This window comes from Ursus arctos, unplaced genomic scaffold (genome assembly GCF_023065955.2).
Source record: "Ursus arctos isolate Adak ecotype North America unplaced genomic scaffold, UrsArc2.0 scaffold_16, whole genome shotgun sequence".
In the NCBI taxonomy this organism is placed as follows: domain Eukaryota; kingdom Metazoa; phylum Chordata; class Mammalia; order Carnivora; family Ursidae; genus Ursus; species Ursus arctos.
In genome coordinates this window covers 48155360-48180208 of record NW_026622830.1, presented here as the reverse complement: position 1 = coordinate 48180208, position 24849 = coordinate 48155360, and the positions used below count along the sequence as shown (strand labels likewise).

Genomic DNA, 24849 nt, shown 5'->3' with positions numbered 1-24849 from the left:
AGAGAAATCATATGATAATTGTCTTTCTCTGCTTGACTTATTTCACTTAGCATTATCTCCTCCAGTGCCGTCCATGTTGCAGCAAACGTTGAGAATTCATTCTTTCTGATAGCTGAGTAATATTCCATTGTATATATGGACCACAACTTCTTAATCCAGTCATCTGTTGAAGGGCATCTCGGCTCCTTCCACAATTTAGCTATTGTGGACAATGCTGCTATGAACATTGGGGTGCATATGGCCCTTCTCTTCACTATGTCTGTATCTTTGGGGTAAATACCCAGTAGTGCAATGGCTGGATCATAGGGTTGCTCAATTTTTAACTTTTTAAGGGACCTTCACACTGTTTTCCAGAGTGGCTATACCAATTGCATTCCCACCAACAATGTAGGAGGGAACCCCTTTCTCTACATCCTCTTCAACCTTTGGTGTTTCTTTCCTTGTCCGTTTTTGCCATTCTAACTGGCACAAGGTGGTATCTCAGTGTGGTTTTGATTGGAATTTCCGTGATGGCTAATGATTTTGAACATTTTTTCATGTGTCTGTTAGCCATTTGTATGTCTTCATTGGAAAAGTGTTCATATCTTCTGCCCATTTTAGGATTTGTTTATTTTTTTCTCGTGTATTGAGTTTGAGAAGTTCTTTGTAGATTTTGGATACTAGTCTTTTATCTGTAGTGTCATTTGCAAATATCTTCTCTCGTTCCGTGGGCTGCCTCTTAGTTTTTTTGACTGTTTCCTTGGCTGTGCAGAAGGTTTTGATGTTGATGAAGTCCCACAAGTTCATTTTATCTTTTGTTTCTCTTGCCTTTGGAGATGTGTCATGAAAAAAGTTGCTGTGGCCGATGTCGTAGAGGTTGCTGCCTGTGCTCTCCTCTAGGATTTTGATGGATTCCTGTCTCACATCGAGGTCTTTTATCCATTTGGAGTTTATCTTTGTGTATGGTGTGAGAGAGTGGTCAAGGTTCATTCTTCTGCATGTAGCTGTCCAATTTTTCCCAGCACCATTTATTGAAGAGACTGTCTTTTTTTCCACTGGATGTTTTTTCCTGCTTTGTCAAAGATTATTTGCCCAAAGAGCCGAGGGTCCATTTCTGGGTTCTCTATTCAGTTCCATTGGTCTATGTGTCTTTTTTTGTGCCAATACCATGCTGTCTTTGTGATCACAGCTTTGTAGTACAGCTTGAAATCAGGCAACGTGATGCCCCCAGCTTTGTTTTCCTTTTCAAGAATTCCTTGGCGATTCGGGGCCTTTTCTGGTTCCATACAAATTTAAGGGCTGTTTGTTCCAGTTCTTTGAAAAATGTCATTGGTATTTTGATTGGGATAGCATGGAATGTGTAGATTGCTCTAGGTAGCATAGATATTTTAACGATGTTAATTCTTCCGTTCCATGAGCATGGAATATTTTTCCATCTTTTTGTGTCTTCTTCAATGTCTTTCAAGAGCGATGTGTAGTTTCTAGAATATAGATCCTTTACATCTCTGGTTCAGTTAATTCCGAGATAATGTATGATTTTTCATGCTATTGTAAATGGAATGGATTCCCTAATTTCTCTTTCTTCAGTCTCATTGTTCTTGTATAGAAATGCAACTGATTTCTGAGCATTGATTTTGTATCCCGCCACATTACTGAATTTCTCTATAAGTTCTAGTAGTTTGGGGGTGGAGTCTTTTGGGTTTTCCATATAGAGTATCATGTCATCTGCGAAGAGAGACAGTTTGACATCTTCTTTGCCGATTTGGAGACCTTTTATCCCTTTTTGTTGTCTGATTGCTGCTGCAAGGACTTTTAGTACTAAGTTGAAGAATAATAGTGAGAGTGGGCATCCTTGTCGTGTTCCTGACCTAAGGGAAAGGCTTCCAGCTTTTCCCCATTGAGAATGATATTCACTGTAGGCTTTTCATAGAATATGAAATTGAGGAATGTACCCTCTATTCCTACAGTCCGAAGGGTTTTAATCAGGAAAGGATGTTGTATTTTGTCAAATGCTTTTTCTGCATCAATTGAGAGGCTCATATGGTTCTTGACTCTTTTCTTGCTGATATGATCTATCACACTGATCGATTTGCGAATGTTGAACCACGCTTGCATCCCAGGGATGAATCCCACTTGGTCTTGATGGATAATCCTTTTAATGAACTGTTGCCTCCTATTAGCTAGGTAGGATCTTGTTGAGAATTTTGGCGTCCAAATTCATCAGGGATATCGGTCTGTAATTCTCCTTTTTGATGGGGTCTTTGCCTGGTTGGGGGATCAAGGTAATTCTGGCCTCATAGAATGACTTTGGTAGTTTTCCTTCTATTTCTATATTTTGAAACAGCTTCAGGAGAATAGGTATTATTTCTTATTTGAATGTTTGGTAGAATTCCCTGGGGATCCGTCAGGCCCTGGACTCATGTTTTTGGGGAGGTTTTTGATCACTGCCTCAATCTCTTCATAATTAATCGGTCTGTTTAAGTAACCAGTTTCTTCCTGTTTCAGTCTTGGTTGTTTATAGGTTTCCAGGAAGGCATCCATTTCTCCCAGGTTGTTTAATTTATTGGCATAAAGCTGTTGATAAAAAGTTTCTAATGATCCTTCCTATTTCATTGGTGTAGGTTGTGATCTCTCCCTTTTCATTCATAATTTTATTAATTTGGGTCCTTTCTCTATTCTTTTTGAATAAGTCTGGCCAGCGGCTTGTCGATCTTGTTGATTCAAAGAACCAGCTTCTAGTTCTGTTGATCTGCTCTGCTGTGCTCCTGGTTTCTAATTCATTGATCTCTGCTCTAATCTTGATCACCTGCCTTCTTGTGCGTGGGTTAGACCTGTTCCAGTTCCAGCTTCTTGAGGTGTGAATATAAAAACTGCATTTTAGATTTTTCTATTCTTTTGAGTGAGGCTTGGATGGCTGTGTATTTCCCCCTTAGGACCACCTTTGCAGTGTCCCATAGGTTTTGGACCGATATGTTTTCATTGTCGTTGGTCTCCATAAATTGCTTAAATTGATTTTTAATTTCCTGGTTTACCCAATCATTCCTGAGCAGGATGCTTCTTAGTTTCCAAGTGTTTGAGTTTCTTCCAAATTTTTCCTTGTGATTGAGTTCCATTCTCAAAGCATTGCGGTGTGAGAATATGCAGGGAATAATCTCAGTCTTTTGGTATCGGTTGAGACCTGTTTTGTGACCCAGTATGTGATCTATTCTGGAGAACGTTCCCTGTGCATTCGAAAAGAATGAGTATTCTGTTGTTCTGGGGTGTAGTGTTCTGTATATATCTATGAGGTCCATCTGGTCCATCTGGTCCGTTCAAAGTTCTTGGTTCTTTGTTGATTTTCTGCTTAGGTGATCTGTCTATTGCTGAGAGAGGAGTGTTGAGGTTCCCTACTATTAACGTATTATTATCTATATCTTCCCTACTATTAACGTATTATTATCTATATGTCTCTTTATTCTGGTTAAGAGTTGGCTTGTGTATCTAGCTGCTTCCCTGTTGGGAGCATAGATATTTATAATTGTCATATCCACTTGTTGGATACATCCTTTAAGAATAATATAGTGTCCTTCTGTATCTCTACCTACCGTCTTTAGTTTAAAATCTAATCTGTCAAGGTACAACACCCAGTGATGACAAAAATACTCAACAAAGTAAGATTAGAGGGAACGTACCCCAAAATAATAACAGTAACCATATATCTAAAACACACAGCTAACGTCATACTCAATGGTGAAAAACCAAAAGTTTTGCTTCTAAGATCAGAAAGAAGACAAGGATGTGCACTCCCAGCACTTTTGTTTAATATAGTACTGCAAGTCCTGACCTCAGCAGTCAGACCAGGAAAAGAAAGAAAAGGCATCTAAATTGGTAAGGGAGAAGTAAAACTGTCACTATTCGTGTATAGCACGATAGCACGATACTATATCTAGAAAACTCTAAGGACCCTACCAAAAAAAAAAAGTCACTAGAACTCATAAGTTCAGTAAAATTACAAGATGCAAAGTTAATACACAGATCTGTTCCATCTCTATGCACTACGAATGAAATAGCAGAAAGAGAAATTGAGAAAGAAATCCCATTTACAACTGCACCAACGATTAAACACACACACACACACACACACACACACACACACACACACACACTTGGGAATAAATTTAATGAAAGAGGCTTTAAGACCGGGACTCTGAAAACTATAAATACACTGATTTAAAGTCATGACACACACACAGAAAGTAAAGACATTCGATGTTTGTCGATTGGAAGAATTAATATTCTTAAAATGTCCATACTATCTAATCCACAGATTTAAGGCAATCCCTATCAAACACCAACAGCATTTTCCACCGAACCAGAACAGACCTAGAATCTGTATGGAATCGCAAAAAATCCTAAATATCCTGGAACATGGCTGGAAGTATCACAATTCCAAACTTTAATTTACGGTACAAACATGTCGTAATCAAAACAGTATGGTACTGGCACAAAAATAGACACACAGAGCGATAGGACAGAATAGGAAGCTCAGAAATAATTCCACAACTATATGGTCAATGAATCTTCAACAAAGGCCACAAAAGTATACAGTGGGGAAAATAAAGCCGCTTCAGCAGATGATCTTGGGGAAACTGGACAGCAACGTGCAGAAGAATGAAACTGGACCACTTTTTTTCCACCATAGACAAAAATTAACTCAAAAAGCTTAAGGACCTAAATATGAGACCTGAAACCATAAAAATTTTAGAAGAGAGCACAGATAATTTCTCTGACATCAGCTGTAACAACACTTTTCTAGATATGTGTATATGATCCTTTTAGTGTATTACTGAATTTGGTTTGCTAATATTTTGTTGAGGATTTTTGTAAGTGTATATTAGGAATATTGGCCTGTAATGTTTTTCTTGCAGAATCCTTGTCTGGATCAGGTATCAGAAGAATTCCAGTTTTATAAAATGAGTTTGGAAGAATTCCCTCCTCCTTTATTTTTTGGAAGAATTTGAGTATTAATTCCTTTTTGAATATTTTGTAGAATTCACCTGTGAAACCATCTAGTCCTGGAGTTTTGTTTTTTGGAGGTTTTCAATTACTGATTCAACCTGCTTACTAATAATCTGTTCAGATTTTCCATTTCATCAGGATTCAGTCTTAGCAAGTTGTATGTTTCTGGGAGTTTTATCAATTTCCCTTAGATTGTCCAATTTTTTGTATATAATTGTTCAGAGTAGTTTCTTATGATCTTTGGCATTTCTCTGGTATCACTCTTTCATTTTTTATATGAGTTCTGTCTCTCCCTCTCTCTCTCTCCTTGTTTTTGGGGGTGGGGGAAATCTAGGTAAAGGCTTGTCAATTTTATTTTCAGAGAATCAGTTCTTAGTTTCGTTGGTATACTCCATTATCCTTTTAGTCCCGCTTCATTTTTCCCTGCTCTAATCTTTGTTATTTCTTTCCTTCTAATAACTTTGGCCTGATGTGTTCTCTTTCCAGTGCCTTAAGGGGTAAAGTTAGGTTGTTTGTTTGAGACTCATCTAGTTTCTTGAGGTTTCATTTATTACTAGGCATATGTGGTGTTTTAAATCCATTTATGAAACAGAAATGAACACTACATTCAGTCATAAATTAAAACAAAACCTAAATATCTTTTGGGGCGCCTGGGTGGCACAGCGGTTAAGCATCTGCCTTTGGCTCAGGGCGTGATCCCGGCGTTATGGGATCGAGCCCCACATCAGGCTCTTCTGCTATGAGCCTGCTTCTTTCTCTCCCACTCCCCCTGCTTGTGTTCCCTCTCTCGCTGGCTGTCTCTATCTCTGTCGAATAAATAAAATAAAATCTTTAAAAAAAAAAAAAACCTAAATATCTTTAGAGTTCAGTAATTCATCTGTTGTGTATAACACTCAGTGCTCATCACAAAACCCAAATATATCATGAGGTTTCATGTGTCCTCACACTTTTCTTTAAGCTTCTAAAGCATATTGTAGAATTTTTTATAAATTGTAAATTTTCCGTATGAGATATGTGAGTTTGCCTGTATTTTTTTAATCCGTTGCTTTTATTGAGTTTATGGAGATGACTATGACTAATTATCCACCCTTGTCTTTGTGCAAACAATGAAAACAATTAAAGCAGTGTTTCTCAAACTTTGGTGTGCATTAGAATTGCCTGGAAGACTTGTTGATGCCAAAGGTAAATCCCACTGGATTCTGATTCAATAGTTCTCTCGAGGGCTAGAGTATTTGCATTTCTGACAAATGTGTAGGTAATGCTGCTGGCTTTGGGGCCATCTTTTTGAGAACTGTGGAATTTGTCGAGCCTCTGGGACCTTAACTATCATCTAATAATTTTTTTTTATTTTTCATACACATCATAAATATACTTTAAACTATATTATAGGCAGCTTGTGTTGAAAACATAGTGCGTTAGTACTGTTAGAATCAGAAAGGCAGTTTCTATCTAACTGAATTCTGACTACGACAAGTAAAGGGTATGGAGTCACAGGGTCAGAAGAGTTAGTGAATAAAGGATATTTGGCTGTGTTCCTGGAATATAGATGCTCCTTCCAAGTGTTCTGTATTATGGTAGCAATTGAAAACAGCAATGTGGGAGCTCTGTGACCTTGGGCTCAAACCGTTTGGATTAAGCTTGGGATTCCTAATATTTCAATGAGGTTGAACTAGAGGACAGCAACTTTCAGCTACAACATGCAGCAGTGTTAACTACAGTGATTGTGTAGCACATGACATTCTCAGGACTTACAGCTGTGGTTTGTACCTTTGATCCCCTTCATTCAGTTTTCCCTCCCGTCACCCCGTGCCTCTGGTAACCATAAATCTGATCTCTTTTTCTATTTGTTTTTCTATTTGTTTTATGTTTTAGGGTCCACATATAAGTGAGATCATCTAGTATTTGTCTTTCTCTGCTGACTTATTTAGTATAATGTCCTCAAGGACCATCCGTGCGGTCTCAAATGACAGGATTTCATTATTTTTATGGCTGAATAGTATTCCATTGGATATACAGACTACATTTTCTTTATCCATTACTCTGTTGATAGATACAGGTTGTTTCCATATCTTGGCTATTGTAAATAATGCTGCTATGAACATGGGGTGGCAATACCTCTTCAACAGGCTAACTTCTTTTTTTTCAACATGTTAATCTCATTTTGTTCAGCTATGTAACCAGAAGTGGAATTGCGGGATCCTTTGGTTATTTTATTTTTAATATTTGAAGAAAGTTCATAGGTTTTTCCATACTGGCTATGCCAATTTACATTCCCACCAACAGTGCACAGGAGTTCCCTTTTTTCTACATCTTCATCAACATTTGTTATCTTTTGTCATTTTGATAATAATTATTCTAACAAGAATGATATCTCGTTGTGGTTTTTGTGGTTTTGATTTGTATCTTCGTAAAGATTAGATGTTGAACACCTTTTTTTTTTTTTTTAAGATTTTATTTATTTATCTGACAGAGATACAGACAGCCAGCGAGAGAGGGAACACAAGCAGGGGGAGTGGGAGAGGAAGAAGCAGGCTCATAGCAGAGGAGCCTGATGTGGGGCTCGATCCCATAACGCCGGGATCACGCCCTGAGCCGAAGGCAGACGCTTAACCACTGTGCCACCCAGGCGCCCCTGAACACCTTTTTTATGTGCTGGTTGTCCATTTGTCTTCTCTGGAGAAATGTCTATTTAGGTCCTTGGTCCCTTCTTTAGTTGGTTTCTTTTTTCTTTTCTTTATTTTTTTACTTTCTTTCTTTCTTTCTTTCTTTCTTTTTTTTACATACAACTGAGTTGTATGAGTTATGTATATATTTTAGGTATTAATTTCTCTTCAGATACATGATTTGCAAATATTTTCCCATTCCATATGTTGCATTTTCATTTTGTTGATTATTTCTTTCACTGTGAGGCTCTTGAGTGTAGTACCACTTTTTTTTTTTTATTTTGTTGCTCGTGCTTTTGGTGTTATTTTTAAAATATACTTACCAAGACCAATGTCAAGTAGTTTATTCTCTATGTTTTCTTGTAGGAATTTTATGATTTCAGGTCTTCCCTGTAAGTCTTTTATCTATTTTGAGTAAATTTTTGTGGATGGTGTAAGATAGGGGTCCAGTTTTGTTCTTTGACATGTGAATATCCACTTCTCCCAGCATCATTTACTGAAGAAGCTGTTTTATTTTTCTCCATTGAGAATGCCTCCCTTCTCAAAAACCGTATGTGTCTGGGTTTATTTCTGGGCTCTCTCTTGTGTTCATTAGTCTATGTGTTTGTTTTTATGCCACTACCATAAGATTTTGATTTACTATAGCTTTATAATACAGTTGAAATCAGGCAGTGTGATGCCTCCAGCTTTATTCTTCTTTCTAGAGATTGTTTCGGTTATCCAAAGTCTTTCATTGTTTCATTCAAATTTTAGGATTTTTTTTTCTTACTGCAAAAAAAGTCATTGGAATCTTGATAGGAAATTCATTGAGTCTATTGGTGGCTTGGGTAATTAACATTATTTCTTGCAATTCATAAACATGCAATACCATTCAATTCATTGGTGGGTTTCTTTTTTTGTATCTGTCATCAATGTCTTGTTTTCCGTGAAGAGACCTTTCACCTCCATGCTCAAGTTTATTTCTAAGTATTTTGTTGTTTTTCTCCCTAACATAAATGTTCTTTGTATCTTTTCCCTTATATCTTTTTCAGATAGTTTGTTGTTGGTGTATAGGAATGCTACTGCTAGGTGTACATTTATTTTCTATCCTACAACTTTACTGAATTCATTGATTAGACCTAACAGGGTTGTTTTTATAGTCTTTAGGATTTCTATATGTCACCTGCAAATAGAGACAGTTTTAACTTCTCCCTTCCCAATTTTTATGCCTATGATTTCTTTGTCTTGTCTGATGGTTCTGCTAGGACTTCGAGTACTGTATTGAATAGGAGTGTTGAGAGTGGGCACCCTTGTCTTGTTCCCCATCTTACATGACAAATTTTCAGTCTTTCACCAATGAGTGTGATGTTTGCCGTAGCTGTGGGTTTGCCGTATGTGGCCTTTATTGTGTTGAGGTACGTTTCTTCACGATCCAATTTGTTGAGGGTTTTTATCATGAATGCATGTTGTACTTTGTCAAATGCATGTCAAATGCTTTTTCTGTATCTATTGAGATATTCATATGATTTTTATCTTTCATTCTGTTAATGTGATGTGTCACACAGTGATTGATTTGCATATGTTGAACCATCCTTGCACCCCCTGGACAAATCCCAGTTGATCGTGGTATATGGTCCTTTAAGATGCTGCTGAATTCAGTCTGTTAATACTTAAAGAGAATTTTTTCATCTATATTCATCGGGGACACCAGTATATAATTTTCTTTTCTTGTAGTCTTTTTATTTGGTTTTGGTATCATGGTGATACTGGCCTCTTAAAATGTGTTTGTGTGTATTCCTCTTATGTTGATATTTTTGGAAGAGTTTAAGTAGTATAGGTGTTAATTCTTCCCTTACGGCAGGTCTAGTAGTGAGGAACTCATTTAGCTTTTCTTTGTTTGGAAAAGTCTTTATCTCTCCTTTATTTCTGAAGGACAGCTTTTCCAAATAAAGCATTCTTGGCTGACAGGTTTTTTTCCAAGTGGAGATGTTTTGACCTGGAAGTTTCATTGAAGAAAGGTGACCGTGATCTTGCTGCCCTAGGCCAGAGTTTTCTGCACAGCCGTATTTCCTCTGACCCTCTAAGGAGGCATGGAAATCTGCCAGGGAACAAAGCCACACAGACAACCTCCTCACGTTAAACCCAACCCCCTGACAAGGGGTGGTGAAAGGCCAACCAGGCAGAGCAGCCTGAACAGCCAAGCAGCAGGCCCCTCCCCCAGAAGACAGACCGGAAGAACAGGTAAGTGACACGCTTATTTCCTACAGGACTGCAAAACTCCACAACATGGGTGAACTTTTACATTAAGTGCATTCATAAAAATGCAAGCTTTGACTCCACTTTTGGGACCTACCCAAAGTAGATTCATAAAGACAGAAAGTAGAATGGTGTTGCCAAGGGCTGGAATGAGGCAGTAATGGTAAGTTTCTGATTCATGGTGTAGAGTTTTAGTTTCACAAGATGAAATGAGATGTGAAGTTGGGTTAGACGGAGGTTGTAGAAAGGGTATTAATGCATTTAATACATTTAAAATGTATTCCATGAACTTAATGTACTTAATGAAATATAAACCTATAAATGGTAGATTTGTAGACGGTAGATGGTAGATTTTTGATTATGTGTATTGTATGTCAATAAAAATATTTTTTCTTTAAAAACTGCAAATACAGAGAAATGAACACAGGACCATTTAGTCTTGCCATTTTGGTGCTGCTATTTTGTCTCACCCATTTTCCTGGAGACAACTTTGATCCAACAAAATGTTCTCATTCTGTGCCCACTTAAAAGCTTAAAATCAGAATTTTCCAAAACATGAAAATTTTTTCAAAACGGTATTTTCAGAGTTAATTTAATAAGACATTTTATTCCTTGATCAATTTTTAAAAATGTAGCACAATTTAAAATTCTATTTTATCTACTTTAACTTTAATTCACTGATTTTAAAAATCAGAATCAATTTTTTATGCAAATGGCTTGGATTTTTTATCCATATCATAGTCTACTGACTGTGGGTTCTGCTGTTTTACATTTTGCTTATGTGTCATTATTTTTACCAAGTCAACTTTCCTGATGCCCATTATGAATATTAAAATATTTTTTGCCCAGTTTTATTGATATAATTGATCACTGTATATAATTGACACACTGTGTATGTGTAAGCTATTATGTGATAAGAACTCTCAGAATTTACTCTCTTAACACCTCTCAAACCATAGAGCGGTATCAACTGCAGTCATCATGTTGTACTGTAAATCCCTGTTATTTATCTTAAAACTGGAAGTTTGTACCTTTTCACCATTCACTCAATCCCTGCCCCCACCCTCCCCTCTGTTTCTTGTTACTTTAATCTGATCTGTTCTTCTGAATTAGTTTTCCGCCTTTTCTTTTCTTTGTTTTAGATTCCACATAAAAGGGGAAAATGTCTATGTATCTATCATCTATATAGTATCTGTCTCCCTATATATATCTATACCTACACATATGTAGTGTTTGCCTTTCTCTGTCTCACTTGTTTCACTTGGCATAATGCCTCTAAGTCCAAAACTGTTATCACACTTAGCAGGATTTCCTTTTCTTATGGCTGATTAATATTCCATTATGTAGGTAACACTTCTTTATCCATTCACCACTAATGGGCACTGATGTTTTCCTTGTCTCAGCTATGGTAAATAAAGCTTCTTGCACATGGAAGTGCAGGTATTTCTTAGACATATTCCTTTGTTTTCTATGGAATGTTCCCAGACGTGGAGCTGCTGCACATACCGTGGTTCTGTGTTCAGTGTGTTGAGGACGCTCCATACTGTTTTGCACAGTGCCGGCGCCAGTGCGCATAGGCTCCTTTGCTCCACATCCTCACCAGCATTTGTTGTCTCTTGTCGTTGTTATGACAGCTGCTCCAATTGATGTGATAGGTCATTGCGCTTTGGGCTTGCGCATACCTGCTTATCATTTGTTTATGTTCTCTGGGAAAGTGCCAGAGCACTGAACACTGTCTCTGGGGTCCAGGGGCAAGACCAGTCTCCATTAGACCTTCAGGGTCCTCATTTGGACATACAAGGGTGGGTGCAGAATCACTCTTCTGGCTGAGGTGAGGGTGCTGGAATAGTAAAGAGGACACCATGGGAGTGGACAGAAAAAGGAGAAAAGGGAGGTTTCTGTGGTCCCTTATTCTGCTCTTGGAGCCTGGAGATCCTGCTCCTTTGCCACTCTGACTCTGGAAAGCCACTGCCTTGAGGACACCCAGATAAAAGCACCCCTTTCTTTGGTGGTGTGCCTGCCTGGGGCTGTACCACTAGAGACAGAGAACGTGATGCAGGGTGCTTCCTTGTCCATGGTGCCTCATCAGTTCTGCTGGAGATACTGGAGAAGGAAGAGTCAGGCAGAGGCCATTGTGGTTGTCCCCTTGCCCAGAAACAGCTCGAAACTTTTAGTTGCGCTTCTCCCTACAGTCTAGCTTGTTAAAAGGGGAGGTGGGCTCCAAGATCTTCTCAGTTATTCATTCAGTAACTATACACTAAGCACTCCCCTATGCCAGGTACCTTGGTGGACCCATGAGGAGAGCTGAAAATACCAAGAGCTCCCTGCTTTTAGGGGCTCACAGTCTAGAGATGGACAAAGCACAAACCAAAGACGTGAAAGAAAAGAGCAAGTGCTATATACGACGACTGAAGTATGTAATGAAGGAAGGCTGGGGAGTCATTGGATAGGAAAATATGAAAGGCCTCACTGAGGGTGACATTGCTGAAAACAGATTGACAAAAGGGAGCTAGACCTGCACAAGTCTGTGTGCGGTGTGTCAGAAAGAAGGGACCGCTGTTGCAGACACTCACTAACAGAGCTGGTTTGGCCAGAGGAGGTGAAAAAGGCAGCCCCCGTGGCTGGAGGGACACTAGGAGGAGAGCAGAGGGGAGGGAGGAAGGCAGGGAGAGGTGCTGAGGCCTGGGAGACTGTTACTTATCTATTGTTCCTATGTTACTGCCTTGCCCCAGTAGCCTGAATCTTAAAATGTATATATTTAATTTCTCACAGTTTTTGTGGGTGAGGAGTCCAGGCACAAATAAGCATAGTTCCCCAGGCTCAAGGTGTGGCAGAGGCTGCAGCAGTGACTGAGGCTAGACTGGCAGAGGATTTTCTCCCAAGTTGGCTCACATGATTCGGGAAGCTGTTTGGACTCAGAATCTGAGTTCCTGTGTGTCTTCTGGCCTTGGCACAGGCCAAGTTCTCTGCCATGTGTGCTTCTACACATGGCAGCTCAAAATATCTGTGCTCGATTTTTGGTTCAGAGATCAAGAAGAAAAAGGGAAAGGGAGTGAGACGCAGAACACAAGAAAAGTAACTAGGAAGTTAGAAACTCTTTGCAATTGAAACTTAGACATCACATTTCATCGCATTGGCTGCATCCTATTGGTCAGAAGCCAGTAACTAACCACCTAATGGGTAGAGAGTGATGCCTATACCACAAGTCTGGATCGGTGGGAGCCACTGTGAAGGCTGTTCCGCTCATAGACAAAAATGAGGCAACTGGGGCGCCTGGGTAGCGCAGTCCTTAAGCGTCTGTCTTCGGCTCAGGGCGTGATCCTGGCGTTATGGGATCGAGCCCCACATCAGGCTCCTCCGCTAAGAGCCTGCTTCTTCCTCTCCCACTCCCCCTGCTTGTGTTCCCTCTCTCGCTGGCCGTCTCTCTCTGTCAAATAAATAAATAAAATCTTTTTTAAAAATTTTAAAAAAATGAGGAACTGGGTCTCATTCTAAATATAATGGGAAACAATTGAACAGTTTAACTACAGAGGACAGCAATATCTGCTTCTTCGTTCATTTCCACCCCATCATAGTGCCCACATTTACACAAGGCCAAGTGGGAAAGTGTTCCAATATTACATTGTTGGAACCCAGGCCTCTGTTGAGCGGCCCTCCATGCCAAGTCCCACCCCTTCTTGTAATTCTTCCATCCTGAAAATTGTGCTTCAGATACACAGGGGACCACCCCACCCATGTTACATTATCCACATACACCTGATGATGTCCCAAGAAGTGGATTCTAGCCTGATCCCCACTAAGCAGCTTGGGAAAGTGGGGAATATGTGAGAGACACAATGATTTAGGACTCAGAACTGGGAAAACAAAGAAAAAAGGTCTGAATTCAGTTCTGTCTCCTGAAACCTCAGACCCTGGTTACATTTCCAGAGAGTGGTGGCTATGGCATTTTTGGCTCATAGTGTACAGTTAAGGAGATGACATGGGGGAGAAAAGTAAACAGTTCGTTGCCAAGAGACGGCAGAGGCCAAGGTACTGGAATCTTGAAGAAGCGACCTCACTTCCTTGGTGATAGGCCCCAATTGAACTTAGAACTCTGGTAACCAGGCACATCCATTCAAAGAAAGCCTGCTTTCCAGCTCACTTGACTCGAGACGTTCAAGAGAACAAGATGTTCTGTTGCTGTATTCCTACTTTCAGGGGCTTTGGCCCAGAAAGTCCAGAGAGAAAGACTTTCACATCATTGTAGTCGTCGTCTCAGCCCGCTTTTCCGAGCCCTCTGGACATGTGGCAGGAGACACCAACAGGTAACACAGGGCAGCTCAGAGCAGCCCACTGGAGAGCAGGCAACAACAGTGATCCTACTTCAGCAGGCCCACACCTCTTGCCCCTCACTAAGTGTGTGTGTGTATGTGTATGTGTGTGTAGAGGAGGGGGCAGAGGAAGGATGCCCTTCCTGGGCAGAAGCAAGCTGCCAGGTGTTGGAACCTGGCCCATCTTTCATGTTCACACCCCAGGTCATAGCAGGCAGGATGAGAAGCTGAGTGCTGGGGACCAAGCTCAACCACCTGTATGTTAATCATGAGCCCTAGGGTTTCATCTGGCTTCCTCTTTGTTGGATGTCTTTTCTGCTGCTTCTCTTAGCCTTAACTGGAGAACACGATTTCTAATGGGGGTGGCCCCTTGTGGCAATGTCCCGTGAGGCCACTAATGTCTCTTGGCCCCATATATATGGGGCACTGCATTTTCGGAGCTGCACCCAGGAGATCATTGATGAGCTGGTCTGTGACTTTAACTATTCCAACTCCCTAGACAAGTGTCAGGTGCACCAGACCACCCAGGATCAGTGCTGCCTGAGGTGAGAATGGGAAGAGGGTTCTCCACACCCAGGGCCCCCACACAAATATGGGGACAGACCTAGGGCCCTCCTATAGTGTTTCCACATGAGTGTCCCTCAGGCCCAACCACAAAGTAATCCCAACATCTACACCTCCACCACCAGCTATGGGATAAGGTAGGAAGACTCTTCACATATATGGGAATGGTAGAGAATATAATTAATGTTTTTTTGCAGTTTAGGGGCGTAGGTTATTTTGTTTTGTTGTGTTTTATCTTACTTTTCCCGAAGCCATGAGTGTCTTTGTACTGTTTTTATTATTTTCCCTACTCACCCAGGTATCCTGTGTAGAACCCAGCTCCACTGTCCTTGGAGAACTTGTCTAAGGCCTTATAAATCCTCACACTAAATAGGGTGATTGAACATAAAAGGAATGGTGGGATGAAGTCATTCTATATGTTTCTCTATAACGCGTCATTTCTCAGAGTACATCAAATCATTGTAGGTCCACCAGGTCACAAGCTGTGTCCTTATATGTCTTTTTGGACCTCCGTAAAGGAGGTCGTCAGCCACAGTAATTCAGCCTTTCAAGGCTGGTGGAACTTGACATGATTCAATTCTGTTGCCATTTCAGCAATGCTGCAAGGAACACTTAAGTGTCTTAACAAACTTTTTTTAGCTGCTAGATCTGCCAGAACATAGAACCACAGATTGGGTGGAAGGCCTCTGATGCCTCCTGGCCCAGGTAGCTGGCTCTATCTTTTCAGAGTTCCACCCAGGACATCTTTGATGAGCTGCTCCAAGGGTTCAGCTACTTCATCTCCTTTGACAAGCAGCAGGTGCATCAGGCCACCAACAACATCCAGTGCTGGTCTGGGGTGAGAATGGGTCCAAATTCATGTCCTATCTCAGGACCCACAGATGATCAGGGCAAGGCCAGAACCCACACTAGAAACAATTGGCTCCCCTGTGGCCTGCCAAGGAGGGTGGTTTCCCCTGAACCTTTCTCCCCATGTCAGGAACAGACCAGGCCTCATCAGCATGGGAGGAATGCCATGCATTCCATGCTCTGGACAGTTCTCAGGCCCAACGTCTATGATCTCAAGCAGCGTTGGAGATGCTAAGCTTCTGCTTTCTCCTGTCTGCAGTAGGGATGTTTACCGATGACTTAAAGGCATAGAGTTCTTAATAAAGGCTATTAAAAGAGAGAAATGCTATTGTTGCTCAACTAACAAAATGGGTTAAAGGGAACAATGGTTTATCATTTCACCCCTAAAGCCAATTGCACCTTTAAGCCTAGAGCCCTTTTCTGGGCGGGCCTTCAAGTCCCTTTTCTTGCACAAGTTCCCGAAGCGTTGGGAGTCTCTGGTCTGAACGCCAGACCCTGATCTTCCTGGTGGTTCATGGAGTTGAAGCTGAGTACACTGCGCTCCCCCCCCCCCCCGTCTTTCTGGTGGGGAAAAAGAATTAATCCTGTCCCTGGACGAGGCCTGCACGATGCTGATGCTCAGAGAAGGCACAGTGGAGCATTTCGTACGCTCCCTGGTACCATTCTTCCCAGATATAAACATATCAAATATCACAATTTTCTGCATAATACCATGTGTTCACTTCACCCCAACAGGTCCTGGGCCAGCAGTTCAACAGGTGAATGCCCACCCCAGGCACAGCACAGGAGTGAGACTCCCACCTACTAGCTGTATGTCTTGGGAATGTCACTGTACCTCTCTGAGCTTCACTTTCCTCTTCTGAAAAATGGGGTGGTAAGAGGCTGAATCTCATAGGGTTACTGTAGGAAATCATGGGAGAAAACACGGCACGGGCTTATCTGGGGCCTGGCTCTGTAGAAAAGGCTGCTGAACATGCTGGGCATCTTCATGTTTAGTAGTTCTCGCTCTCCAGTGAAGAAGCTCTCAACCTCAACCCTCACAGGCCTGTGGCCCTTCTGGGTTTACAAAAGCAAATGGAAAGCTCATAGTTTTCCTGTTTGCAAAGGACTTCTGAGATTCCATCTAGTTGGTCCTGGCACTGGTCCTTTATGTGACCAGATTAGGGAGTCACTGGGGGCAGGCAGAGCCGCCCAAGGTCCACTCAGTATTTGGAAAGTACTGGTTAGGAGTCATTCATTCAATAATATGTATTAGGCATGTAGTAATGCAGGCACTTTCCAGTCACTAAGATAACTCAGTCGACAAAGTAGATACAATGTCTGGGTCTCAATTTTAGTCAGAGGGTCAGATAGTCACTCTACACATCATAAGCACCCATGTCCATAGTTCATTAGATGTGACATCTTCATGGCCTACTCTAGGTGTGAATAGATCCACCCATGTTTGTACCATTATGATGGACTATAACAAGTAAAAACACGGTCTTTGGGTCCAGAAGGAAAGACTGCTGCCTCCACAGAGCAGGGTGGGAGATACAGGGGTTGTGGCTGGGGAGGGACTTTCAGAGCCATAGATCTCACAGATCTCTTGGTTTCCATGGGAGGGCTGAATTTGGGGGGCTTCCTGAAGAAGCAAATGAGTCAAAAAGAGCTATGGATGGGCCTTCAAGCCCTCTGGGAAGCAGAGCACAATCTGGGCTGAGCTGGTGCCTAAAACATCCACCCCTTTGATGGTCTCATCTTGCTCTGCCTGCCCCTTTCCGTATCCACCTCTGCTGACCACAACTGGGGCCAATAATAGAAGCTGTGGTGAGCAGACCACTCACAAATCTGCCTCAAACTTAAGCCCTGATACTGGTCTGCATGGAAGACGGAGTAGACTAGACCTATGGCCGTGAAGAGTGTAAGTGGAAAAACCACTCATTCAGGTTTTCTGGATGAGCAAACCACTGCAAAGACAGCTACAGAGGGGTTGGAAGTGGCCTGGGGCCATCTTCTGGGACCCACACAGAAAGAACGGTGCTGTGGGAGTAGCATGTGGAATGAAAGGCCAGGCCTCTGACTGTGCTCCACATATGACTTGAGGTAAAGCGGGGGGGGGGGGGGGGGGCTCTGTACATCTGAAGTGCCATGACTGGGACCTGAAAAACCATGCCCCCATTCTCCTGCTGCAGCGGGAACTTCTGGAGCCTGTAGAGGCAGAGGGTAAGGGAGATTGCAGTTTGGGAAGGCTATCTGGAATGGGGCTCATGGATTGGAAATTCATTGGATATATTTTTTTAATATTTTCTTATTATGTTATGTTAGTCGCCATACAGTACATCCCAAGTTTTTGATGTAAAGTTCCATGATTCATTACTTGCGTATAACACCCAGTGCACCATGCAATACGTGCCCTCCTTAAGGCCATGGTATATGTCCTGTTTTTGGAAAGGCACATGGAAAGTCAGTGATGTGGATGAACCTTTCTCTTTAACCTGCTCCAGTGCCAGCTCCAGGGCTCCTTCCAGTTGCAGAGCCAGAAAAAGGGCCTTCTATGGAGCTAGAGGCAACCCCAGCTCTGCATCGACCATCACCTGCAGTGTCAGAGCCAGCCTCCCCTCCATCAGCTGTTGCAGAACTGGAACACATGCTCCCATCATCTCCATGTGTGCCGGGTGCTGAGCTGCAGTCAGCTGGACCATCAGCTTTCCCAGGAATTTTCACTCCAGCTCTGACAATAGACATAGAGCCCACTGTGACCCCAGATGGTTCCTGCTGTGTCACCCCAAAGAACCAGCTGGGTGAGGAGAAGCCTGACCTCCTGGACTTCCCTTCCAGGCTTGTGACAGAGCAACTCACATATATGGATACGGTGAGCAGTTAGGCTCTCAGGGTGGGGCAGGGACAAGCGTTTCTTCTGCTGTAGGCTGCCTCACACCTGCCTTTCCCTGATGTGGACTCCTATGGTTTGGGACCAAATCTCAGCTCCACCACTTCCCAACCCTGTCAACCCATCAAGGTGCTTAGCCCCAAGCTTTCACTGTCCAGCTGCGGACTGTAGCGAGAGACCCTGATAAGCACTGATACGGAGGTACTAGGGAGAAGAAATGAGCCAGAATGGAGAGACCAATGGGCAGGCCCTGGTCCCGTGGGTGGAGGAGGGCAGCTCTCTGTGTTCAGTCAAGTCCATGGGTCGCCCACCCACTTGTTTTGGAGGCTGAGTACCCTCATCAATTACTAGGTATCTGATGTGTACTTAAGTGCAGGGCAGATAGATAAACCTGTGGTTGTAGCTATCATGTGAGAATGTGTATCTGAGAGGGGAGTAGAACCAGAGGGATGAATAGTTGGAGGGGAAGAGTCCCCCTTGGGAGGAGCCACCTTGAACAGCAGCGTGGAGCTTGGAGTTTGTGAGGATGATCAGGATGCAAATGCCCTCCTTCCTTCCCTCGTCTCTATTTGCTCCTGGGCCATCCTGTCCTGGGCCCCTCAGTGAAAAAGAATGGAGTGACATCCAGGGACTCCAACCAGGCTCAGGCCACATTCTCAGCTTTCTGAGCTCTAGCTCTGACCTGTGACCCCTATCTAGGACACTACTCTTGCATGTGAAATAGCTGGGTGAACAAACCTCCCCCTGTTCTCTAGGAGCTGTTCAAGAAGCTGCTGCCCCATCAGTGCCTGGGCTCCGTCTGGTCCAAGCGCAATAAGCCTGGCAGTGAGCACCTGGCACCCACAGTCCGGGCCACTGTCGCCCAGTTCAACGGTGTGGCCAAGTGTGTCATCACTACCTGCCTTGGCAACCCAAGCATGACAGCCCGGGACAGGGCCATGGTGGTGGAGCACTGGATCAAGGTGGCCAAGGTATGCAACGGGAAGCCCAGCTGAGGTGATCTCCTGCGTCTCGGGCACTGCTCTTCCCTTGATCAGGTCTCAGGGTGGAAGGCCCTGGTCTTTGCCCTAGGGACTGTGCAGTCCCTAGGCTCTTCCTTCCAGAGGCTGACTGTGACTTGCATGGCCCAATGTTGGGATGCTCTGTTCCTCCTTGACTTCTTCCTTGGAGTGAGGTAAAATCCTTTGTCTCTCAGCATTGGGACTCTTTGGGCCTTATATGTGCCCTTCGGCAGGTCCCTGGACATCTGCTTCATCCAGGAGGAGTGATTTAAACTGAGGGTGACTGAAGCTCTAGAGAAAATCAGCCTCCACTACCCACGTGACAGCTCATTCTCTTCCCTCCCCAGGCCTGTCAAATCCTGCAGAACTACTACTCCCTGAATGCCATCGTCTCGGCTCTGCAGACTGTCTCAATATACCACCCCAAGAAGACATGGGAGAACGTTTCCAGGTGAGACGGTCTCTCTGCATGGACGGACCAGGATGGATGAGGGATCTCCCAGAGGCCTGTCCTCTTCCCCCTCAGCCAGCTTGGACCTCCTGGGAAGCAGCAATCCCTGACTACAGGACCTGGGCTGGCAGGCGGGTCTCTCAGCCTCCCTGGAGAATAGGCCACCATGTCTCCTGCTTTAGAAATCAGTTTTCCTAAATGTTCCCCCACAAGGCTGAGCTGAATAAATATTTTCATGTGTTTACAACCACTAAACTCTGCCCAATTGAAACCAAAATTGACCAAAACAGAGCTGCTCAATTAATATGGGAATGGAGTCATAGGATGACCTACATCAGAGCTCTCTCCCATGTCCTACAAAGACCTTAGTGCTCAGAGGAACCCAGAGAAAACTGTTATCCAGGCAATTTGACACTTTGGGGTTCTCAAATAAAAGGGACTTGCACTCAATCCTGCCACATTAGTCCTCCAATCGTCCTGCCTCCTTTCCCTCTATTCAGGAAGTGCTTTCAAAACTTTAAAAAGCTGGGCACTGAAGACAACCCACAGAGCAGGAAACTAGTCATCAAGGTAGCATGGAAGGTGCAGGTCTGGAAAGAGAAGAAGGGTGTGAGGGAACAGGGTCCTGCATGGATGAAATAGGGAATGGCCTGAAGCATTCCTTGGAGAGGGGAAGCCTTTGGCATGAATGTGGTGACAGGCTGGGGTGAAGATTCCATTGGGGGTGGAACAACCAGGTGCTGCTCAACCAGATTCGCTAGCCTAGACACCCTGTCTCTCTATGTTAACAGCTAGTCCAGATGGACACCTGTACAAACCTTGAAAGCCCAGAGGACAGGGCTCTGCTCAGTGAAGGGGTTGGGATGGGTTGAGGGCCACAACAATAATGATAGTAATACGATACTGAGTCCTCAGGAGACGATGGGAGGTAGGTAGAATTCTCACTTTTCCTGATGAGAAAACAGGCTCAGGGAGGCCAGGCTGCAAGCTCAGGGTCACACATGGAGAATGTTGGAGCTGAGATTTTTCTAGAATCACTCATGGCATGCTTAAGGATAATGTTTATCAGTTATCAGCGGACTTAAGTCAGATGTCTAGGGTCTGAATTAAAAGATGGTGGGGGCAAGTGGACTGAGGGTGTTACGGTCTCAAGGATCTTGTCCTTGGCCCTACAGGAGCAACCATCTAATAAATCTGCCACCCTGGTGATGGCCCTCCAGAGAGCCCAGAAGAAGAGGCTGCAGAAGAAGGTGAGTGTGCCTGAGGCCCAGGGCCTCCAAAGTCAGAGGAGAGGGGCTTCTCCCTGAGGGCTGGAAGCCTCCAAATCAGTACAGTTGGGACTTCAACTCCAGCTCCACTTCCTGTTGCTTCTAAAATTCTTGTTTCAAAGTGACCAGCAGGAGGGTCTAGAAAGCTGGATCCAGAATGTGTTTCGGGATGGGGAGGAGCCCAGGACTATATACCCTGTGATTTTCTAAAAGCAGGCCCTGGAGGTGATTAGAAAGAGTATGATGTACTTGGAGGGTGAGGGGAAAGGGAATTGAGGGGAGACTGCTAAGGGTCCTAGGCTGCTCCATGTGGGAAACTGGGGTGGGCCAGGAGGCTGCAGCATTTTCAGGGGAGGGTCCCCATGGGCATCAGAGAGCAGGGACTCATCCCAACCCTACCGCTCATGACACAGGGTGTTGTCCCCTAACTTGGCACTTTCCTCACTGAATTGGTGATGCTGGATATTGCAATGGAGGACTATCTGGAGGTGGGTGAGCCTGAGGATTGTGGGGGAGGGACCAGAATCCGGAGGTTTGGGAGCAGAGCGCCCCTGTACTGAGCCCTGAGCTCTCAGGACTCGGCAAACCTCCCCTCATGACAGCCTCACAGTTGCCCTTGTGAGCTGGGGTCTCTTGCCCATCTCAGTGATAAGTGAAGGGACGCTGCACTTAGGACACGGCTCCCGGTGCCGAAGACTGGTGAAGCAGCAGAGCTTCCTGAAGGCAAAGCTGCGTGAAGTCTGTCTGACTGGACCTCAGCCTCCCCTGGTGAGGTTGCCCGTGGGGGGAGAATGAAGTCAGGACCCTCCACATCAGCAAGCACCTCAGTAGCCGCAGCAGCCCCTTCCTGCCTGAGGCTTCGGCCTCCCCTACTGTCTTCCGAGAGGGTAGTGCTACAGGGTCCCGATCTGTAGCCAGTCCATCTGCCCCGTGTCCTTTCTCTGGACCCCAGAGCCTTGCCTAGATCCCAGTCCCATTATCAGTGTTTGCAGAGCCCACAAATGTGTCTTGGCCTTAGCGCAGCATTAGAAGGTGTGGGTGTAAGGTGCTAGTAATAACCAGGGGGCTCCTTCTGATGGACTTTGGCTCTCTGCTTTCCAAAGATGTGAGATCAACCACCAGAAAAAGAATAAGGTTGTGTGTCACTTCCTGTAGGAAAGGGTAGGGAGTAGGCCTCAGAGATGTCCCTGGGAAGAACATTGCTTGGCTCCATCCCCTCCGTCTCACGTTTACTGGGATAGTTTGATAATAAAGAAGTGGAAGACCCATCTAGTTAGTAAGTGGGGATAGAGGAATGCCATCAAGGATAGCTTCCCGTAGGAAGGGCTATTTATACTCACCTCTGAGAACAGGTTGGGATTGGATGAATCTGCAGGCAGGAGGGTGGCCATGTGTGCCAGGACCCGGGACAGTTCCCCTCTCCCATTGCTCAACCCTCACCAGGCCCTGCAGCTACCCCCCCCCCCCCCCGCCCCAGGCTCCCTATACATCCTGTGCTTCTCTCTCTGCTCAGGAATACCAAGTCATGACGGACATCATGCTGCTCCAGGTGGCTGCCAAGAATTACACCCTAGAGCCCGAGGATCCTTTTTGGGCCTGGTTCCAGGCTATGGAGTCTCTCAGTGAGGTGAGAGGTGAGGCCCATCAGGAGCTGGGTCGGTGAGGTTCGGGGTGGACTCTTTCTGCTGGCCACTCCTGGGATCCTCCTTCCCTGGGCAGCCTCAGGCCTTGTTGCCGGGGCGCCTGACTCCAGCTGTGGGCAAGCACTGGCAGGGACTCTTAAATGGAAGCTCCTGGGCAACTCACAGGTGTCCCTCTGTCCTTAGCTACACCCTGTCCTGCCAGCTGGAGTCCCGGTCCTAGCTGGTCAGTAGCACTCAAGAAGGAGAAGAACTGGCCGCAGTCAACCTCAGGGCTGAGCAAGTGTCCAGTGGCCCTGCAGGGATTCCTCAGCAGCTGGGGATTTGCGGTGCATCCGCCCCATGTGCTCCACATCCCTTCCTCCCATCTATTTAGTTATTTGACGGGGGGCAATATTTATTCTCTTAAATAGTAAGTGGTAAATTCAAATATTATTATATTAAAGCCCTTTTTTCTTTTAGAGCCCGAGAGTGTGGTTTGTTCTTTTACTTCCTACAGTAACGTAGAAGATATAGACTCTCATATTCATTCCTGAACTAAGGAATCTTAAAGCGTCATCAGCTATTGTATGTGGGAGGAAGGAGAAGAGCCAGTCCTCCTCCCTAGCTACTGGAGGGTACCCCCAAATCCCCTTTACTCAGAGGACAGGTTCATTTCAGTACAATAAATTTGGGCAAACAGCAAAGGCAGCCCCTCAGAACTCCTGAGATTTAGAGGTTGAAGGTACTTCCACAGAAATAGCAACAACCACTGAAAGTGGGAGTCTTTAAGAGTCACACTCCCCAGAACTGCTTCCTGTCCAGGACAGGAGCCGCTTTTTTCCACTATAAAGGAAGGTGGACTATTTCCTGCTTCCTTTGTTGACGTGGTGTTCTTGTTTTGTTTTTGTTTTGACCCAGTATCGAGAACTTGTAGTTTTCTAGTTCAATCTCTGGAATTGCACCAGCACTAAGTGGGGAAAAACATGTAAAGAGATCAAATCCTGCATGTGGAAGGGACAAAGCCAGAGGAAGGTAATTTGCAAATAGTCTGAGGGCAGGCAGGACTTGCCATCCTCAGTCTCCCTCTAAGGGCTCCAGGTTCACCATTTACTGAGACTGGAATCCTTCTGGGATCCTTGTCAATGATCTCTGGATTCCTATTCCTGCTTGTTTTGTGTATGGGAAAAAGACGGGAGGTGTACTTTAAGGCCACAGCTAAGCCTGGTTTATTCACATCTATGCTGACCTATGAGCTAGGATTTTCAGCATTCCTGCATTTCCTTACGCAGTTCTTTTTAAGGCAGAAATTCCCTCAAGGCCCCCGCATCTTGGTCAGATACATGGTAGCCACTTTTCCCTGGCTCGGACCTGATGGATCAGGGACTGGTTCTCTTGTGACAGGATAATTGTCCATATCCTTGACCAGAAAAACCCCTCTCTCCTTGCAGGTCAAGGTGATTTTAAGTCCATGTTGTTCTGAAGTCCATGGTCTCAAACATTCACCAGTTTACACATCCGGTCTCAGTTCACACGCTTACACTGGCTTGTCCGAAATTGCTAACTGAGGTTGACTCCTTAGATCCTGGAGACCCTGAGATAGCTCTGCTCTTTTCAGCAGTCTTGTGCTTAGATTATGTCATGGGGTGTATGAACTTCTCCAGTCAGGAGCTTTGAAAGATGATGAATGAGAGGGGAGGATTCAGGGGGTTTCATCAAGGAAATGCCACCAAAGAGATGACCAGAGTAATCAAATGGCAATAAATACAGTCTTATCAATAATTACTTTTTTTAATGTTTTTTTTTTTTTTATTATGTTAGTCACCATACAGTACATCCCTGGTTTCTGATGTAAAGTCTGATGACTCATTAGTTGCGTATAACACCCAGTGCACCATGCAATACGTGCCCTCCTTTTACCCATCACCGGTCTATCCCATTCCCCCAACCCCCTCCCCTCTGAAGCCCTCAACTTGTTTCTCAGAGTCCATAGTCTCTCATGCTTCATTCCCCCTTCTGTTTACCCCCTTTCTTTATCCC

The 24849-nt window shown here is 44.1% G+C and overlaps 1 protein-coding gene across 1 annotated transcript in view; it reads left to right on the top strand.

The window, feature by feature from the left end:
* The window catches only part of LOC125281390 (ral guanine nucleotide dissociation stimulator-like), a 102180-nt gene extending 77592 nt beyond the window's left edge, over positions 1–24588 (top strand). The window contains exons 3-8 of the mRNA XM_057312732.1: positions 18085–18452; positions 19226–19441; positions 19819–19922; positions 21098–21172; positions 22704–22817; positions 23017–24588. Coding sequence (XP_057168715.1) covers positions 18135–18452; positions 19226–19441; positions 19819–19922; positions 21098–21131 — 672 coding nt within the window. The 5' untranslated portion in view covers positions 18085–18134 and the 3' untranslated portion in view covers positions 21132–21172; positions 22704–22817; positions 23017–24588. The remainder of the gene's footprint in view (positions 1–18084; positions 18453–19225; positions 19442–19818; positions 19923–21097; positions 21173–22703; positions 22818–23016) is intronic.
* Positions 24589–24849: the final 261 nt, after the last annotated feature.